At 44.7% G+C, this 18,372-nt stretch overlaps 1 protein-coding gene and 1 long non-coding RNA gene across 4 annotated transcripts in view; one reads left to right on the forward strand and one right to left on the reverse strand.

Annotated features, from left to right (window-relative positions):
* KCNG4 (potassium voltage-gated channel modifier subfamily G member 4) overlaps positions 1-18,372 on the reverse strand; it is a 26,853-nt gene continuing 8,481 nt past the window's right edge. For 2 of the 3 annotated variants that reach the window (XM_036390620.2, XM_036390621.2), the window contains 3 exons: positions 16,298-16,456; positions 14,650-15,449; positions 1-2,392 (listed from right to left, as the gene is read on the reverse strand). In XM_036390620.2, the coding sequence (XP_036246513.1) occupies positions 1,607-2,392; positions 14,650-15,399 (1,536 nt within the window). In that variant the 5' untranslated portion in view covers positions 15,400-15,449; positions 16,298-16,456 and the 3' untranslated portion in view covers positions 1-1,606. Of the gene's footprint in view, positions 2,393-14,649; positions 15,450-16,297; positions 16,664-18,372 lie in introns of all 3 variants that reach the window. The other variant, XM_036390618.2, reaches the window with a different exon arrangement.
* LOC129046814 (uncharacterized) overlaps positions 15,678-18,372 on the forward strand; it is a 17,713-nt gene continuing 15,018 nt past the window's right edge. The window contains exon 1 of the long non-coding RNA XR_008508585.1: positions 15,678-15,749. This is a non-coding gene — a long non-coding RNA (uncharacterized LOC129046814). The remainder of the gene's footprint in view (positions 15,750-18,372) is intronic.

Below are 18,372 nucleotides of genomic sequence, written 5' to 3' on the forward strand. Positions count from 1 at the left end.
TTTTCACGTTTTTAAGAAGCATATTTTTTATCTTTCTTCCAGAGAAACCATCACCATTCAACACAAAATATAACACCAAGGCTTTTTTGATATGGTCAGTAAGCTTGAGCTCTTTTTTTTATTCCTCATTTTTATTTTAAATAATTATATGAAAAAGAAGTTTGAAGACTTTTGCTGTCTAGTATGATATGTTTACAGTCTGCATACCACAACTGCATTTCAAGCAAATGCTCTTGCAAACAGTGTTTTATACAAAGCAGTGCAATTTGTTAGGTACAGATTGATCATCTGGCTACAGGCAAACTTTGAAAGCTGTCACATACAGCAGTTTCATTTTATTTTAAGCTTGTTACTGGCTTTAAATACAGAATTTGCATTTGTGTCTGTATGCCTGGTGGATGAGCTGTGGATAGCCACACTGGTGTGTAGCCCTGAAAGAATGTGTCCTAACGCCTGGCTCAGGAAATTCACTGCAAGAACACTGGAAACTCAAAGGCAAATCAAATAACAAGTGTGTTTGTGCCAACAGAAGCTGGTTTGTTTGTTACTCATTCAGTGTTAGGTATTCAGCAAGATGCATGAGTGGTAGAGACAAAGTTTATTCTTCGTAGTCATGGAGAAGAATGAGCATTTATCACTGAATAAACTCTGGCTTTTTTACATTCTCCCAACCTCCAGCTCCATGGGGATTTTTTGGAGCTGGCTCTGTTGGGTTGGCTGCTGCTTATACCTATGCCAGGATAGCACTGTAACCTGTGCTGTTGCTTTGCTTTGTGTATTTTGCTGATGCACACGTGTGCACAATTCTGTCTGTGGTTTTGGGAACGGCCCAGGCCAGGCTCAGATCCCTGGGTAGATGTGTTTGATGGGGTTTCAGACTCAGTTCCCTGTGTAGATGTGTTTGATGGGGTTTCAGGCTCAGTTCCCTGTGTAGATGTGTTTGAGGGGGATACCAGGCCCAGGCCCCCATGTAGAGGTGTTTGATGGGGTCTCCAGGCTCAGTTGCCTGTGTAGATGTATTTGATGTGGTTTCAGGCCCAGGTCCCTGTGTAGAGGTGTTTGATGGGGGACACCAGGCTCAGTTCCCTGCATAGATGTGTTTGAGGGGGACACCAGGCCCAGGTCCCTGTGTAGATATATTTGATGGTGTCTCCAGGCTCAGTTCCCTGTGTAGATGTACTTGATGGGGGAGGCCTGACCCAGGTTCCTGTGTAGATGTGTTTGATGGGGGACACCAGGCCCATGTCCCTGTGTAGATGTGTTTGATAGGGGAGGCCAGGCCCAGTTCCCCATGTAGAGGTGTTTGATGGGGTCTCCAGGCCCAGGTAGGTCCTTGTGTATATGTATTTGATGTGGTTCCAGGCTCAGTTCCCTGCGTAGATGTATTTGATGGGATCTCCAGGCCCAGGTCCCCATGTAGATGTATTTGATGGGATCTCCAGGCCCAGGTCCCCATGTAGATGTATTTGGTGGGATCTCCAGGCCCAGGTCCCCATGTAGATGTATTTGATGGGATCTCCAGGCCAGGTCCCCATGTAGATGTATTTGATGGGATCTCCAGGCCCAGGTAGGTCCCTGTGCAGTTGTATTTGAAGTGGCTCCCAGCTCAGTTCCCCGTGTAGATGTATTTGATGGGGGAGGCCTGCCCCTCCAGGATCAGGCTGTCCGTCTCATTGAAGGTGTCGCTTTCCCCGGTGCGGTTGGCGCTCTTGGCTCGGCTCAGCCGCGACTGCAGCCGCTCATGCTCCTTGCGCAGCTCGGAGTAGGAGTGGGAGAAGGTGTGGAATATCGAGGTGGCGGGGAAGGACATGATGAGGATCCCGCTGAGGATGCTGCTCAGAGCCACCATCTGGCCCGGCACGCTCCGCGGCACCATGTCCCCGTAGCCCACGGTGGTCATGGAGATGATGGCCCACCAGTACGAGGCGGGGATGCTGGTGAATTCCAGCACTCTGCCCGACTCGTTCTCAGCCAGGTACACCAGGGGGGAGAAGAGGGTGACGGCCACGCACAGGAAGAGCAGCAGCAGCCCGAACTCCCGCGTGCACTTGCGCACGGTGAGGCCCAGGGTCTGCAGGCCCAGCGAGTGGCGGGCAAGGCGCATGACGTACAGGATCCTCAAGGCACGTAAAACCCGTAGCACCAAGCCCACCTTCTCCAGGTACGTATTGCTGCTCGGCCTGTCCTCCTCCTCGCTGGAGTCGTCCTCGGAGAAGATGAGGGAGGCGTAGTAAGGGGAAATGGCCAAGAAGTCGATGATGTTCAGGGGTCCTTTGAAGAACTGACACTTGCTCCTGGCCTGGATGAAGCGGAGGCAGAACTCCAGGGAGAACCAAGCCACGCAGATGGTCTCGATGACGAAGATGTAATAGCACTTCTGGGAACACTCACCCTGCCACAAAACAGAGAGGGAAATAAACAAAAGAACAGTCTGTGAACCAGCATCCAAAAACGCTGAGGGAGAGGCAATGTGGATCTGCCTGAGTCACTGGCAGCAGAGATAAACAAAACCAGCGCACAGGTAGTGTGGCAGCTGTCCTTCAGTTCCACAGAGAATACTGAGCACACAAAATAGCTGAACAAACAGCTCATTTGCCTCACTGGTCATGGTCAGGCCTCATTGGTCAGGTAGGCCATGAGGTCTACCTGCCTCATTTTACCCTGTTGCTTCTTCCAACTACTAGAATGAAACCCATCTATGTATAAAGTCCTGGCATGCAGGCTGTAAGTCCTGAATGTCACAGACAGATAGAAAAATTATAAAAGAAAGGCCTCATAAAATCATGCCTGCTCTATTAAATTAATAGCTGGCCTGTCACTTCTAAATGCAGCTAAGTACTTTGCAAGTTCTCATGTGAAAACATCTTGAAAATGAGAGTTCATTAACACAACAATCTATTTCTAGGGTGAAAAACAAGTGCACCTGTATAAACAATAAAATCTGTCCCATGAGAATCAGTGAACAAAATATGTAGACAATTCAAGAATAGAGAGATTTGATGGACAAGTAAAATACCTTTTACTAACCAATACAGTAATTGACAAGAAGTTATCAAATTACAAATTAAAGTTGCCCACGAGGTCTGTGAAAACTGTATAAAATGAGTTGTGTGAATGAAATATTGGTTTTTTCCACATGAAGAAAATGGAGTCACGGCAGACTTTTTACAACACTCAATATTTCCCACTTTCTGCTGCACTTGGGAGTAACAAGTCTTTCTGTGTTACAAAATTGGCCAGCAGAGGTTCCCCCTCAGGAGTGAGTTTTACCCTGCCCAGCCCTCAGAACAATTTAGCTCTGTAGCACCATTTGAGGATTTCTCCTTTCTGCACAGTAAGCTGCTGAGTCCATATTTTACCCCTAAAATGAAACACCACGGAAGCTTCATCAGCCCTGCCAGGGCTCTGCATGCAGGGTCAGGCTGTGGCTCCATTTGCAGTCAGGGCTGGAGCACATTGATGTTTGCAGAGCTGCTGACTGGGCTTGATGAGATTGCCTGCAATCAGCACTTGTGTTGTGCAGTGCTTACTCTCTCTGAACCCTGAATTATTTGTACAGTGCAGCCTGGACTCTGCACAAAACCTGCCTCTGGTCACCCCAGTGATGGGGCCTCTGAATTATTCATTGCTCCCATCAAGATTTGTTTAATTTTTTGTTAGCTGGGCTGAATTTCCAGTACATCTGTTATTTATTTGCCTTTAGACATTTGCAGGTGACATTGCTCTCAGATCATCATGGGGTTTTCCCTATTCCTTCCTTAGAAAACAGAAGAAATTTTGTTTAAGCTGGTTAAAACTTGCTGGTTTGTTAAACCTGGAAGGCTTAACCATTAAGATGCAGGCTGTCTTTTGAACTGAGCATGAAATTTCAAGGTGTAGCAATGTAGAGACTGTTTGGGAGATTTTTAATTCTTGCCACCCTCAGTAACTTCAGTATTCCCTATGGAAATTTATATTTACTTAGTGAAGGCAATTTATGCTGTCAGCATAATGAGAACATGCTCATTGCCTTCACATGGGGAGATGGATTTCATCCCAAGAGTTTGCATGTGAATGTTTTATATATTAGGAACATTTGTATATATTATGGAATGCACCTGACTTGATTTATGTAGAATATCCCTCTCTAATGTCAGTCTCTTCCAACATTCTTCATCCTTTTGAATGCCCGGTTCAAAAGCAGCAAATTTTGAAATAAGAGGGGGTGGGGGAGGAAATATCAAGCACCAAAGCCAATTCTGTTTCTCCCAGTAGTTTTGAGGATTTTTACAGCTCAGTGTTTTATGCTGCTCTCAGAACTGTTGTCCAAAGAACAGGCAGAACACACACTGACTTCAAAGCTCTGTTCTCACCAAAATACTGATGCTCCTGTGTCAGTGGGAGATTTCAAATTTTTTTTTGCCACCACATTCCCATTAGTTACTTTCAGTACAGCCCAAATACCCTGATCCATGCATGCCTTTTTTTGCCTAAATGGCAGATAAAGAAATCTCTGTGCCACAACAACTTCTGCACGATTCCTCTTTCTGAACAAGCCAGTCACATTTGGATATTCTAGTGCTCAGCACCTGCCAACACAAACCACAACAAACTCCCTCCCTCGACCTCACCATTAACTAGAGTAGAATTCTGGGGGTTTATTTCCAGATCTTTGAGTCAAATTTTCACTGAGCTCCTTCTCCTCCTGCTGCAGTTTTGCTCACGGTGGTGTGGGAGCTCTAAAAGCTCCAAGCTGGGGTGGTGATGACTGTGAGCAAGAGGGGAAGATGAGGTTTTATTTAGAAGTGACCACAGCATATTTTGGGAGGGCTCTTTCAACCAACCCATCTGACATCAATCTGTACTCAACCTGTCACTGACTTTGATGGGAGAACAGTTATGACAGGCCCAGCAGTGAGTATGTAACTCTTTATACTTTATTCATCCTGCAGATTTACTTTTCAGCAATGCAAGAATTTATCAGGATTTATGGAACTTGCCTCCAGCAGAAATTCTACAACCTATGATATAAATGTAATAAAATGAGTGCCTGGTATTGATCTTCTGTATGAAATGAGCATTTGGCTCAACAATGAATGAAACAATATTTTGTGTGTAAAAAGATACATACTGAGCCTGCTGCCTGAAATATTGAGTGGTTTCTTAGATTTATAAACTACCTCAAAGAAGCAAAGGAGTTGTTTCAAACTCCTCTACCACCAGAGATAGTAAAAAAATTCAAGCTTCCTTTTGATTATCCCACTCTGGTGTATAAGAGTGGCTTATTTTCCATGTTCTCTTATGTGCTGGAGTTTATGGTGTTACAGTGAGATTGCTCATTTTAGGATATTTCTGTTAAATTCTCTTTAAAGAGGGGAAAAAAAAAAAAAGTTAGTTCATGATAAAAGAGAAGAAGAGCAGTACTGAGTGCAGTTAACCCAGTACCCTCAGCTGCCAGAGGAAACAAGAGCCCAGGGGAACCCTCCTGGTTTCTGTTTTCCACTCACAGAATCCCAGAATGGTTTGGGTAGAAGGGACTTTAAACCCATCTTAAACCCTTAAACCAGGTTGCTCCAAGCCCTGTCCAACCTGGCCTTGGATACTTCCAGGGATGGAGCAGTAAAAAAGCAATTTATTCACTAATTGTGAATTCCAGTTAAATGTGCTTGAGATATGTGCCAGGAAACATTAATTAAAGTGTAATGACATCTAGGATAACAAACAGAACCAGATCCCAGGGTTATGCAGCACTAGCCAAACCTACAACAGGTATAAATCTCATCTAGTGAAAATAATATCTTTACATGCATCAATAATTTCAGTTATGCCCAGGGAGACTGAATCAGAATTTCCCCTGCAGAATATATCTCTCATCTATCCATGCTGGTTTCCAGATGCTGCTCACTTTTTTTTTGTGTAGACAAGGAAAAACTTGATTATTACTGAATAACTGTAAGACACCACCAAGGAACTCCTCTTGTTCCTTCAGGGTCTGCTCTGTGCTGATCATTTGTATCCCACCTTTCTGCCCTCTTAAGACAAATGACAATTAAAATATGCTTTGGAAAACTTGTTCTGAATCATTACCTGATCCACCCATGAGTTTGCTGCTGCCAGAGATTTACCCCAATACCTTTTGCAGTGGGTATTTACCCTTTATTCCCTCTTAATCTGAAGTACAATCAGGAAAGAAATCCTGTTATTCCCATTATGTTGGGAGTGCAGTGCTGCAGCTGTGTGAGGATAAAATTGGACAGGCACCAACTTTCTGCCCTGGGTGTGACTGACTCTAAGTGGAAGTTTGTTGGCAGCAGTCTGAGCCTGTTTTCTGTGGTGTGTAATTTGGGATTTCCCACAATCTAAAAACAGGGTGGAGTCTGGGAGGTAAAACAAGCAAAACTACAGGATTTCCTGTGATCTCCTTCCTGTGCTTGCCAGGGAGCTCTGCTCAGGGTGGTGTCAGTGATTCCAAGTGTTTCTTGTGTCAAATGATCTATTCCCAAGTTAAATAGCAAATAATCTATTGTGTCAAATGATCTATTCCCAGGTTAAATAGCAAATGATCTATTGTGTCAAGGGATCTATTCCCAGGCTAAATAGCAAATGATCTATTGTGTCAAGTGATCTATTCCCAAGTTAAATAGCAAATAATCTATTGTGTCAAGGGATCTATTCCCAGGTTAAATAGCAAATGATCTATTGTGTCAAGGGATCTATTCCCAAGTTAAACAGCAAAAGTTCCTCCAATGTTGTGGAACACTTTGCTAATAAGCACAGCTTGATCAGTATCTGGATTATTTCAGAATCATGTCATATTTCCAGAGCTTTGGAGTGGAAATCAATATGTACCTCAGCACAAGGTGTATGTGCTGCTTGCACAGCACACTGGTGAGAAAGGAATCTCGTGTTATTTATGAAGCCAAGCTGACAGAAGTCCTTGAACCCAGCTAGAAGTCATAACAGACCCCCTGTATGCAAACACTGTTATTCCCAGGGCATGTTTATGGGAACCAGCTAGCTCATCATCATCATCATCATCATCAAACAAATGAGCAAGGGCTGAAGGGATCTGAGCCCTGCTCCCAGCCCGAGCTGCAGCACTGATTGCTCCTGGGGAAAGGCTGCCCTGTGCTCAGTGACCCACACCCAGTGGAGACAGAACCAGGCAGGGAAAGAGCTCAGATGCTCCATCCTCTTGGAGTCCTAGAGGAGTTTCCCTGAGCACAGGACCTGCACCTTCTCACCCCTCAGCTGTGGAGGGACAGGCTGCCAGAATGCCACCGTTCACACCAGGAGCACGCCTGCCTCCGTGGCTGCTGCAAGGTCATGGTTCACATCTGCTAAATTTATCCTGGCAGGCACAGGTTTTGTTTGGCACAGCCAAGCTGCTGCTCAGATCCTTCCTGTGATGCACACACTGCTCTGTGGACAGAGGCCAGGGTCCACCAGAGAGGCAGCAGATGGGATCAGCCTGTCCTGCAGCTCCTGACCTGCCTTCTGCCAGCCTGTGCTGTCCAGCACTTATCCCAGCAGGACTGCTCTTCCTGCAGCCTGGCCCTTTGGCCAAAATCAGCCAGTCCTCTAGGTGCAGGATTTAGAAGAAAAACCAGCAGGAATTTCCCTCTCTAAGCCCAAGGCTGTCATTTCCTGGGTGGGGGCTGTTTTCCAGCCTTTTGCACTGCTCACACCTGGGCAGTTCATCCTGGTCTAGAGCTTCTCCCTGAGCAATTCCCTGTGTGTGAAAAACACAAACTAATGGCATGGTGTAAAAACAAGCTTTGGTTCTTCCCACAGACCCAAGGCAGTGGGAATACAGGGGAGGCTGCAGGTCTAGAGCAGGGTTAGGAAGGAGCAGAGGCAGAGCAAGAGCTGGGTGTAGGGAATGAGCTCCCCAGCTGGCTCCAAGCTGTTCTTACCCCGTTGACAGCAGGAAATGAACAGATACAGGGCAGAAATCCCTTCTGGCTGTGAAGTGATGGCTTGGTTAAGAAATGTGGTGGCACTGTGTGTTCCCTGCATACCTGAGCTCTGGGATGCAGCTGCAGTGCTGCAGGTAGTGCTGAATCACTGCGGCCGCATTGACGCTGGTATTTGAATAATTAAACCACGCTCTGCTGAATCAAATGGTGGGGAGGGAGAGCTTGAAAACCCTGTGTTATGGATCACACCAGCTCATGGATTTATGGTTTCAGCCTGGTGCAATAAAATCAGAAGGTTACAGCCTGCTGAGAAAGACTCTAACCTGATTTAGGGAATGATGAGCTTGTTAAAGCAGTGCTGTGTATTCTGAGAACACAATGAGCTCCCACTTGTTCTACTTGAGGGGAAAGAAGCCTGGACTTAGGAAAAGAATTACTACAATTACAGCATTTGAGGAAACTGAACTAATATTGGTATTGTATTAATGTGGACATTAGAAAGAACAGAGAAAGAAATTAATGCTCTGTGTCCAACAAATAATTATCCCCTCTGGGGCAGAAGTGTACCTAAAATAAATTGTTAAAATTATCTTTTAAACTTTAGTCTGCAGACACTGTTAGAGTCAATTTGAAGAATCTGGTTTTGATTTCAACCAGTTGGTAACTCCAAAGTGTTGGTGTTAGCAGAAAGATGTGAAAGAGTAAATTTTTCTTGTTTTTCTAGTAAGGAATCTAACAGACAATTTTGTAACTGTGCAGAGCAGAGCAGTCAAAATGACAAGGAATTAATCTGAACTTGGAAGGATAACCTTCAACTGACAGTTTTGCTGCTGGTCAAAGCATTTTGCCTGTTACTATTTCTTTGTTTCTTTTCTCACTGCATTGCAAATTCTTCAAAGAAATTCCTTCTTATTGTAACTCTGGAGAACAGGGGGTCCCAAAGATGGTTAAATCTGTTTTAAGGGGAGACACTGGCACTAATGAGAGGTGCTGACACTGTGGGAAAGAACTTGGGGGATAAATTAGAGAGTTTTCCAGAGATGGAAAGGCAGAACCCATCTCCCAAAGAAAACATTTATTAAGCACTCACCTGTGCTTGAGGAGAGCCAGGTGAGGGGAGTGAACAGGCTTTTGTAACAATTACAGCTCTAAAAGCAGCAGGAGGGGGAGAAATCCTGAATGCCAGTGAGGGCCACGTGCTGGCACACTGCACAGCTGCTGGTGCAGTGCCCAGTGCAGAACAGCTGGAGCAGCTGGAACAGCTGGGGGGTCCCCCAGGATGGCGTGCAAAGCTCGGAGCCTCAGCACTGCTGGGACACAGCCAGGAGGGGATGGGCATAAGGCAAACAAATAATGTCTAAATGTGCTCCCTGAACACTGGACCCTGGCTTTGGAAGGGCAGGCAGGATCCATTCCCTCCCTGGAGGGCCAGAGCTTGTGCAGACACTGACTGTGTGTGGCAGGGAGGGTGAGCTGGGGCACAGATGGTCAGCAGTGAGCACCCCCTCCGTGCCCTTTGGGCTGTGCAGAGCAGGGCCTTCAGTGAGATGAGCATCATCAGAGCTGTACAGAACAGACCCAGTGCTGAACTGGGCAGTTGTGGGTGTGGGTGCCTGGGAAACGGTCACTGATAATGTGGGACTCTGAAATCAGGGTCTTCACATGATGGTGGAATTTCCATCTCAAAGCTCTGGGTGTTGCTGGCCTCAAAAAAAGGCAGATCCCATAAAGCAAAAATCCATAAATATATATCATAAAGCAATAATTCATAAATATGTATCATAAAGCAATATTTCATAAACACATATCAAAGTCCCAGGCTTGAATATTCTGATTTCTGTTGTTTAATGCTTTCTTATTTAACCTTTCTTCAATCATTATTAATTTAACTAATTCACTCCATGAAGCACATAAATACTGAGTTTCACTGTGCTGAGCACACCCAGACCAGGAGGGTTTGGGGGCTCCAGTGAAGCACATTTTCCTACTTCCCTTGCTAATCAAAATGGTCAGAAAAAAATCAGAATTGCACTGGATGCTTGGACAATTTAAGAGAGAGATTGTCTGCAGAAAGTGACCTGATAAGAACCCAGAATAAAGTGCTTGAGCAGATGCAATAAAGCCAAAGCACATCCAGCTTTATTTTCAAGTAATTTCAAGTCATATGTATATAGCAGTATATTTATAGATAGGCATGTACACATATGCCTTTATAGTATTACACTTTAAATGAGCATTACATTTTCTTTCTCTTCACAATAAGGCAAATAAATTGGGTTTTTCTCCTGTAAAGTAAAATTATTCCAGTTTTAAAGAAAACCTGTTTCTTGGCAGTTTCCCCCAGTGTGCAAGCCAAACATTCTTTAGCATCATACAGAGAACTTCAGCAACATCAAGCATTAAAAAACTAATCAGGGCCTCCAGAATAATGGTGTAGAATATAAAAAATAATTTAAAAGTGGTTCTATTTGTTAAGTACTGGGTTCTCCTCATCTGTTCTGTTTTCTGGATTCTAAGTGCAACCAGAGACCAGAAACTTACTCCTTTAAAAGGAACTCGATTTTCACATAATCAAATGATCCCAGGAAAAGAAGCTTTAAAAAAATGAGTATTCTGTGTTTCAGGATAAAACCTTCACATGCAACAACAGTGGTTGCAGTGTATGATGATTTTGTTTCATCAGGTCCTATGAAATACCTAAAGCAATTCCAAGCTTCTCAAGGTCAGGTAAGAGCAAACACAAGAATTAGTAGTAACAAGGTCAGGGAATGGAAATATCTGGGGGTTTTCTTCCCCCCTGACCTTAATTTGCTGCCTTCCTGGAGGACAGACCTTGCTGTAGCCTTTCTGCTGAGTCATTTCTCCAGAGGATGCCAACTTTAGGGACTCATTAAATGAAGTATCTCATCCCGAGGAAAGTCCCCAGAGTACTTCAAAGTGATGTCCCTCTCCAGGCCCCTCTGCAGTGGTTTTATCCCAGACTTTTCTGGTGTAATGATGTTGTTGTTTTCCTTTGGGTTGGATGTGCTGAGCAGTGGCTGTTTCAGTGACCCCTCTTAGACTGTAACTCTTATGTGGGACTGGGACTTTTGGGGGGCTTTGATGGGACTTCTGTCCTGTCTGTAGTGGGATGATCTGAATTTCTTCATTTGAGAGTAACACTGCTGAATTTTGTCACTTCAGCTTTCCTATGCTTGGTCTCCTGTTCAGTTTTGCAGTTCTCTCAGGCTTCCTGTTCAGATCAATAACAGATTTTCTCACCTCTAAATATGCCTTTTTTCCTTATCTCTACATGCCTTGATTAGTGCACATTGATGATATTAAATCTGTTTTTTACCAAAGACAGTTTGGTAAAAACTGTTTGGTAAAAATAGCTCCATAAAGAACTGATGCAAATATCATGGACAAGGATATATTTCCACTGGAAAATGTGATCATTCTGTTGTTTTATTCCTAACTAACATAACCTTGTTACTGATGACTCCTCTCTCCTTAGCCTCACAAATAATAAAACCTTTTGTATATTCATTTCATGGTCAGACTCAACTGAGCTCACCAGAGCCGTTCCTTTGCTACTCCACATTTTTACTGAACTTTTTGCTCACCCTTCAGCTGGGACTGTTCTCTCTGGGTTGAGATTCACATCATGTCCGTATATAATATAAATGTTTGCCCAGATCTGGGTGGTTTTTTTTCATGAGGAGGTCCCTAAATGGCATTTGGCACATTCTGGAGTGTGTCAGTGATAACAACTCCTCCTTTATTTCTCTGCCAGCTGCATCCTCGACTCCAGGCTCCCCCTGCCATCATCCCCTCTGCTGCCCCTGGGCTGGTCCTTCCCTCCCCTCTGGTTGCCAGGGTGACAGGGTTTCCCTGATGCAGATGCTCTCTCCTGGCTCCCTGCCATCCCTCTCAGCCGAGTTCTCACTTTCCCGAGCACGCTGAGGACTCCTGGCTGCTCTTCTGCCTGCTCTTTCCTCCCTCCTGGGCAGACCTGGCTCAGCAGCTGCTCACAGGACCAGGGATCTGCTGTGCCTGCAGGGTGGGATCAGCAGCCTCTGAGCCAAGTGAGTCAAGTGGAAGTCACCTTGCATTATTTTCCCTTTTTTTTTTTTCCTCTGATCCATCTTGAGCTGGACTCCAGCCAGTTTTCACTCTCTCAATGTGGCTGTGGTGAGGAGGAACAGGACCCTAGAGTGGTAAATATGCAGCAGAGGTAAAGCCTTTTTTGTCTGTTTTTCTGAATGGGTAATATGGATAAATTCAATTTCCAGCGTTGGTGACATTGGAAAATGGATCCTTGCAGTAATTTTAAGGACATTTAGCTCAGAGCTTTTGCTAAGCTTTAACTCAGACCTGATTAAACCTCACAATAATCTTTGAATTCAAGTGTGGAATTTCAGGTTGTTCAGAAACTTTGCGAATGATTCTGTCACTGAGCAAACAGGTATCGAATCATCTTTGTGTTCAGCCCTAAAAGCAAAAATTTCAGGTCCTGCATGCTTGTTTCAGGTTGCTGGTAAATGTGGCCCCATCTTGGACTCACTCTCTGAGGTCAGTTCTGAGTTACAAATCAACAGACAGTTGATTTTGCTAAGTATGACTCAGCTGCAGCCAAGAAATCCTAATTTTAGTCAATTAACTTCATGCAGCTATTTGTCCAGCTCTAGTTAAAATGCTCTTTTGAGATATCAGTAAGGAAATCTTAGTTGTTGCAGGCTAAGAATTTAGGGATGGAAATTTAAGGATGCCAAAACTGCTTGTTAGTAGTTCAGACTCTCTGCTTTTCCACAAGGCATGAGTATTTTGTCTCATATATTCCCCTATTTTTCCTGTGGCAGAACATCACATAATTCATAGAAAAGGACTTTTAATACTCTGTATTCTGGGGCACAATGACAAAGTGCATTAGGCTGGTGCTGTAAGTGTAAATTATGGAATGTTTCCAAACGTTTGGACAAATGTGGTCCTCTCCTCAAGTTCATCCTTCATCCTCTCCCCTCACTTCCAACAATCCATCTTTTGAGCTTATTTCAATGCAGTTTGCTTGTTTTTAAAGTGCTGATATATATGCAAATCTCTAAGTAGTAATGTCATCCTTCTTTTATAGGAAATCAGGAACAGCAGCTTCACTGCAGCTCCCAGACACACTTATAACCCTCAGCATGCTTTTCTTTCTAACTTAGTTATTTTTTAAAACACACAACTCCTTACATCCAGCAGAGCTCTGCTTATGTGCTGGGTCCTTTACATGGGATTTATTTATCAAAGCTTTTCCTGCAGTGGTTGGGAAATGAAGACAAAAAGCCCCTTCCATTAACAAAGTTAGCAGGAAGCACTTGCTGGAGCAGAGTTTGTAATGTTTGTACATTGAGATGGAAGAAGGATGTTCTATATTTAAAGTGCTTCCTTGGAAGAAGCATTGGAACAGTTCTAACAGCTTTTCCTGTGAAAACAGTTTTTCCTTTTTTCAGCCAAAAAGTAATAGAATAGCTGTGAAGGCTGCAAGAGCACCAGGCTTATTCCTGACAGGTTGGAGCCTTCCTTAGCAAATGGAAGTTAATATTCAAGGGGTTAAAAAGGAACAGGGAATTATCTTAAATTTCAGCCTCCTGTGCAGTCCTCAGTTTTATCCAAAGACATCAAATATCAGGATTTATTTTAACCTTGATAAGGCTGCTTTGACCAGTAAAATAGATACAGATTTTTGTCTTGTACACACCAGGCTGTGCTGTAAACGTAAAAATGACTTTATTCATCAGTATGTGACACTCTGAGGAGTGTCTTGTCTCACAGCAGGGGTTGGGGCAGGGAGTTCATTTGACACAGATTTCCTCAGCACTTTTGGGAGGGCAATTTGCAAATGAAGTGCAGGATTCATTACAGAGATTAATCAAGGTTATTTGATGAATTTGGACGTTACCACATCTGAAATAACTTTGGATTCTTGCTCATCCTCTGGTCTATTATTACAAAAATAAATCTTTTAAATACTGAAATATTTACATTAATGTTATAGAGAAGATCCTTCATGTGTGATACAGGCTCGATTTATTTGCCCTGAATTAATGTGGATGAGTTTTTTGAGAAGGGTTTAAGTGCAGTTAGCAGTTCAGACAGTGCTTGGTATTGCTCCTACAATATGTACATATATATGGGGCAAACACAGAATTCTCTTAGCATGGAATTATGATTTTTTAGAGGCACAGCTTTTATGTATCAGTATGTGCAAAAATACTTCATCTGCCTCTCATCCTTCAATCTTTATGCAACTACTGAAATGTAGCATATAAAAATGTAACATATAAAATGTAACATATAAAAATTAATGAATATTTCTCCCTCTTTAAGCATCTGACAGTTTTATCACAAGGGAAGATACCCAGCTGTTTTAAAAGTAAAGATGTCAGAGGAAAATATTTCTGTAGCTGATGTGTCCAAAGGAGAGATTGCCTGTAAATAGAGAGTGAAGCATCTTGAAAACTCCACCATGTCAGTTTGAGAGCCAGTGCTAACAAGTTAATCTTACACTGGAAACTGCTTCTCAAGAAGGAAAAACCACCCTGTACTGGAGAGCTGAAATATCTGCTCTTTCCAAAAGCTTTTTTGTATTCTAGCCAAAAATCAGTCTAATATTTGTTCCCATTATTCTTAACATGATATCACTTGAAAATGATAGCACTAATTTGAGCCATAGCTGGGTTTTCTGTCCCAGTTCTGTGGTTAGACCAGTTAAGAAGGACTGACTTACCCTGTCTTCTTCAGCTCTTAAGTCTGGCATTGTGCTCACACAAAGGCTGACAGCTGTGGTGGCCACAAAGAGGATGGAGAGACAAGCAAAGACTTTGCCTGGCAGTCCTGACTGGGGATTTTCCACCATGTCTCTGAGTCTGTTCATGAACTGCCCAAATCTGGTTTTCTCATCCAAGACGCACGAAGCCTCCTTGCTCCTCCGGAGCTCCTCTTCTTTGCGGATCTCGGCCAGCTCCTGCAGCTTCTGGAAGAGTTTCCGAAAGCAGCAGTTCTCCAGGTTGGATTCCTCAATGCCCCAGTACCTCAGCTCCTCCTGGAAAGACAAGGCACACATGTCTCTCAAGAGCATCAGCTTCCCTGCTGCGAGGAAGCTGACGATCATCCCGAAGGCGTTGGGGTTCCTGTCAAAGAAGAACTCGTGGGTGTCCTCATCGTAGTCGTCGCACAGCTGGATGATTTCTTCATAGCTGCTGCAAAGCTTCAGTTTGCTCAGTCTGGTCAGGGGAAACTCGTCCAAAGTACTCCAAGGCAGCAGGTATTTGATGCCCCCAACGTTGATCATGATCTCTGTCTTCAGATCGACTGCAGACACTTGGTCAGGGTGGTAAATCCTCCTGGCCCTCTGGTAATGGACCCCCTTGACAGAAGGGGTTTCCACGCAGATGGGAAACAAGTGGCTCAAGGAATTGCAGGAGTTGTAGCTAATGTTGCTATAGTCTTGGTCACTGCCTCTGGAGAGAATAGGCATCTCTAAGAGTTCTCACCGGGACATCCAGAACAGCATCGGAGCAGGGGGATCTGTCAGCCAGAGGAGACACAGGGAGGAGGAGAAAACATAGCAGAGGTTACTGCCAGAGAAAAGGTGTCTCCAGCCACTTTCCTCAATCAGGAAATCAGTGAGTGCCTGTTTGGTAAGTAAAAGTCACCTCTGTGCCTCTTCCTGAAGCCTGCAGCCCGTGAATGAGCTTTGCTTTGCTGCCTCATTGGTTGTCTGGCAACACAGGCACGGAGCACAGCTCCAGCCTCATTCATAATTATCACCGAGGCTCGGGAGCCTGCAAATCCGAACGGGAACACCTCGGGCTCCTCTCCGAGCAGGTTTGGGCACCGTTACATCCTTATTTTATCCATATTTTGCGGTCGTTGTCACTTTGCTTTCTTATTCCTACAAACCCCTAACCACGGGCTGACTCAACTAAGCTGCTTAATCGTTATTAGCGACAGAGTTATTAGTTATTAGCGACAGGGCAATTACCTGCCATCAGCTGGATGCGAAGTTCTAATTGCTTTAACGGGACTGCTCAGATCGTGATTCCTCTGCTCTCGCTGCACGCCCGTTCTGCCTCTCGGGGGGATTGCAAGGATTAAAAATGCCTTAAATTCTGTCTAAATGATGACTGTTCTGATCCACCCGACCTCGTGCCAAATTACTGCGAAGTTAGAGAGGAATCTTTGCCCACCGCGGAGAAAACTTTGTTATAAGCAGGCAGAAAGTGTTTTCTCACCTCGGAGAATTTAACACTCCCCTCCTCCTTTCAGGGACAAACCCCTGCTTTTGCCTATAGTCCCTAAATATTAAAAAAACCCTTTTTTACCCCAAGACAGGCAAGTGCAAACTGCAAAGAAAGTTTCCCGAAGTGACTTACCGGCGGAGCAGGGGCAGCAGGCGGGAGCGGGGCTGCCCCGCAGGTGATGCTCACCTGCCGCACACGGCAGCGGCTCCCGGGGGCATCGTCCGCCTTTGCTTACATGGAAAATCCCTGGAGCCCTCTGGAGCTCTTCCCTCTTCCTCCTTCTCCTCTTTCCTGGAAGGGGAAAGCAGCCGTGCGTGTTGCTGTAACATATGTTGTGCTGAGGGATCCTCCCAAAGGTGTCCTGAGCCGCAGCTCCTCTCCTGGGCTTTGCAGGTGGAGGATGCTGAGGGAGAGCTGGTGGATCCTGCCCTCTCCCTGTCCCTCTTCCCTGCCCTCTCCCCGTCCCTCCTCTCTTCCCCCGGGACTGTCGATGTGGTCCTGGAAGAGGAGGGGAGAGGGAAGGGGGAAGGGCTTAGGAATAATCTCTCCAGCATCCCTCCGTGGATGCAGCAGGCAGCAACTGGGGAAGAACATGGAGTACAAGTCCCCGGCTAATGAGGTTTGATAATCAGTAAATTCTGGCAAATCTACTTAATAAAACAATTTCAGTGTCTATTAACTCCTTCCAGCATAGTCATGCTACCGTCGCTTGGTCTGGAGAAACCACTTCAATTTTTCAGCACTTTCCATGACCTGCATCCCTCTCAGAACTGGGATTTGCTTTTTAATATCCCTGGATGGAAAGGGGAATTTGTAAGGTCCATGGATGCTGTGCCTCAGCATTCCTTTGCCTGTTAGGGAAATGCTTTCCTTCCATAAAATAAAGGACCTCTGGCTTGTAAAGCAGAGGTCTCTTTTCCAAATCTGCAGTGCTTTTCCAACAGCCAAGAACTTTTTCCTTTGCTCTTACAGATTATAGGAAATCAAACCTTATCATTAATCAAACCTTTTCAAACCTTATCATGCTTTGCTCATGCATGGGCTGTAATGCTTTTGGATTCTGCACTTGGGATGGCACAGATTTCACACAAATTCTGTTTGCTTGGCCTCAGTCAGAGAGTCCAGGAAACCTGGGCTCAGATTCTGTGGACAGGTCCCCCCTGTGGGGCTCCCCAAAAAGCCTTGGCTGGTGGCTGTAGCCAGCAGGCTCTGAGCTGAATCCTGTCTCCAGAGGGATGTGTGAGTGAATCTGTGGGGTTGAAATGCCACGCTGGGAGTGTGAAGGTCACCAGGAGAAGTGAGATGGGCACAAAGTGCAGGTGCTCCTCAGCCCTGGGAGGTGTGGGGGGCTGCTGGAGCCCTGAGCTGCTGCTCCTCAGCTTTTATCAGCTCTGAGCAAGGCTGTGGCACAGCCCAGGACAGGAAGCCTTCGCTAATTGGGCTTTTGGGGCACATCTCTCTGGGCCCATGAGATGCCCACAAGATTAACTTCTTATCAGGCCTCACCACTGGGGTTTTCACTCAAAGCCTAATTATGCCATCCACAGAGAAAGACCAGATAGATGCCTGAAGGCTACAGAGTTCTGGGAGCACAGCTCAGAATCACTTAAATCCTGCACCTTTGTGCAGGACTCAGCTTGCTCTGCCCATCAGTCTTTCCTATGGATTATTTCTGTGAAGAAAAAGTAAACCCATTCTAATTAACTTTGGATGGATTGTTTCACAAAAGGATAAAACCAATTAGCATTTCCTTCCTACCTTGTGAAGCCCTTGCATGGTGCTGTTAAAGGTTATTTTTCTGAAGACAGCTGACAAGAAAGTGAATAAATCCAAAGCAATGAGAAAATTTTGTGTGCAATTGAGTGATTTAAGTGCTACATTTATTTATCAAGAAATACATGTACTTTAATTTCAAGTTTTCTTTTCGAAGAGTGGGTACTCTAATAGTTGTTTTATTTGGACCTGCAGCTGTGTCTGTAGCTGGATCAGGACCTTGTTGCTGGCTATAATCACACAAATATCTGTCAGAGACAGAGAATGGATAGAAATACTTCTATTGAAATAGATTAATAAATGCACATAAAAGAAAAATACCTGATTTGGTGTCTGAGGAACTCAGCTCTGAAGGACTTAAACATGCACCTCACCCCAGAGCTGTCCTGTCCTGGCCAGGCTCTGTTTGTGCCCCCTTGGACCCTTGTGCCACA

This window comes from Molothrus ater, chromosome 12, assembly GCF_012460135.2.
Source record: "Molothrus ater isolate BHLD 08-10-18 breed brown headed cowbird chromosome 12, BPBGC_Mater_1.1, whole genome shotgun sequence".
Classification (NCBI taxonomy): domain Eukaryota; kingdom Metazoa; phylum Chordata; class Aves; order Passeriformes; family Icteridae; genus Molothrus; species Molothrus ater.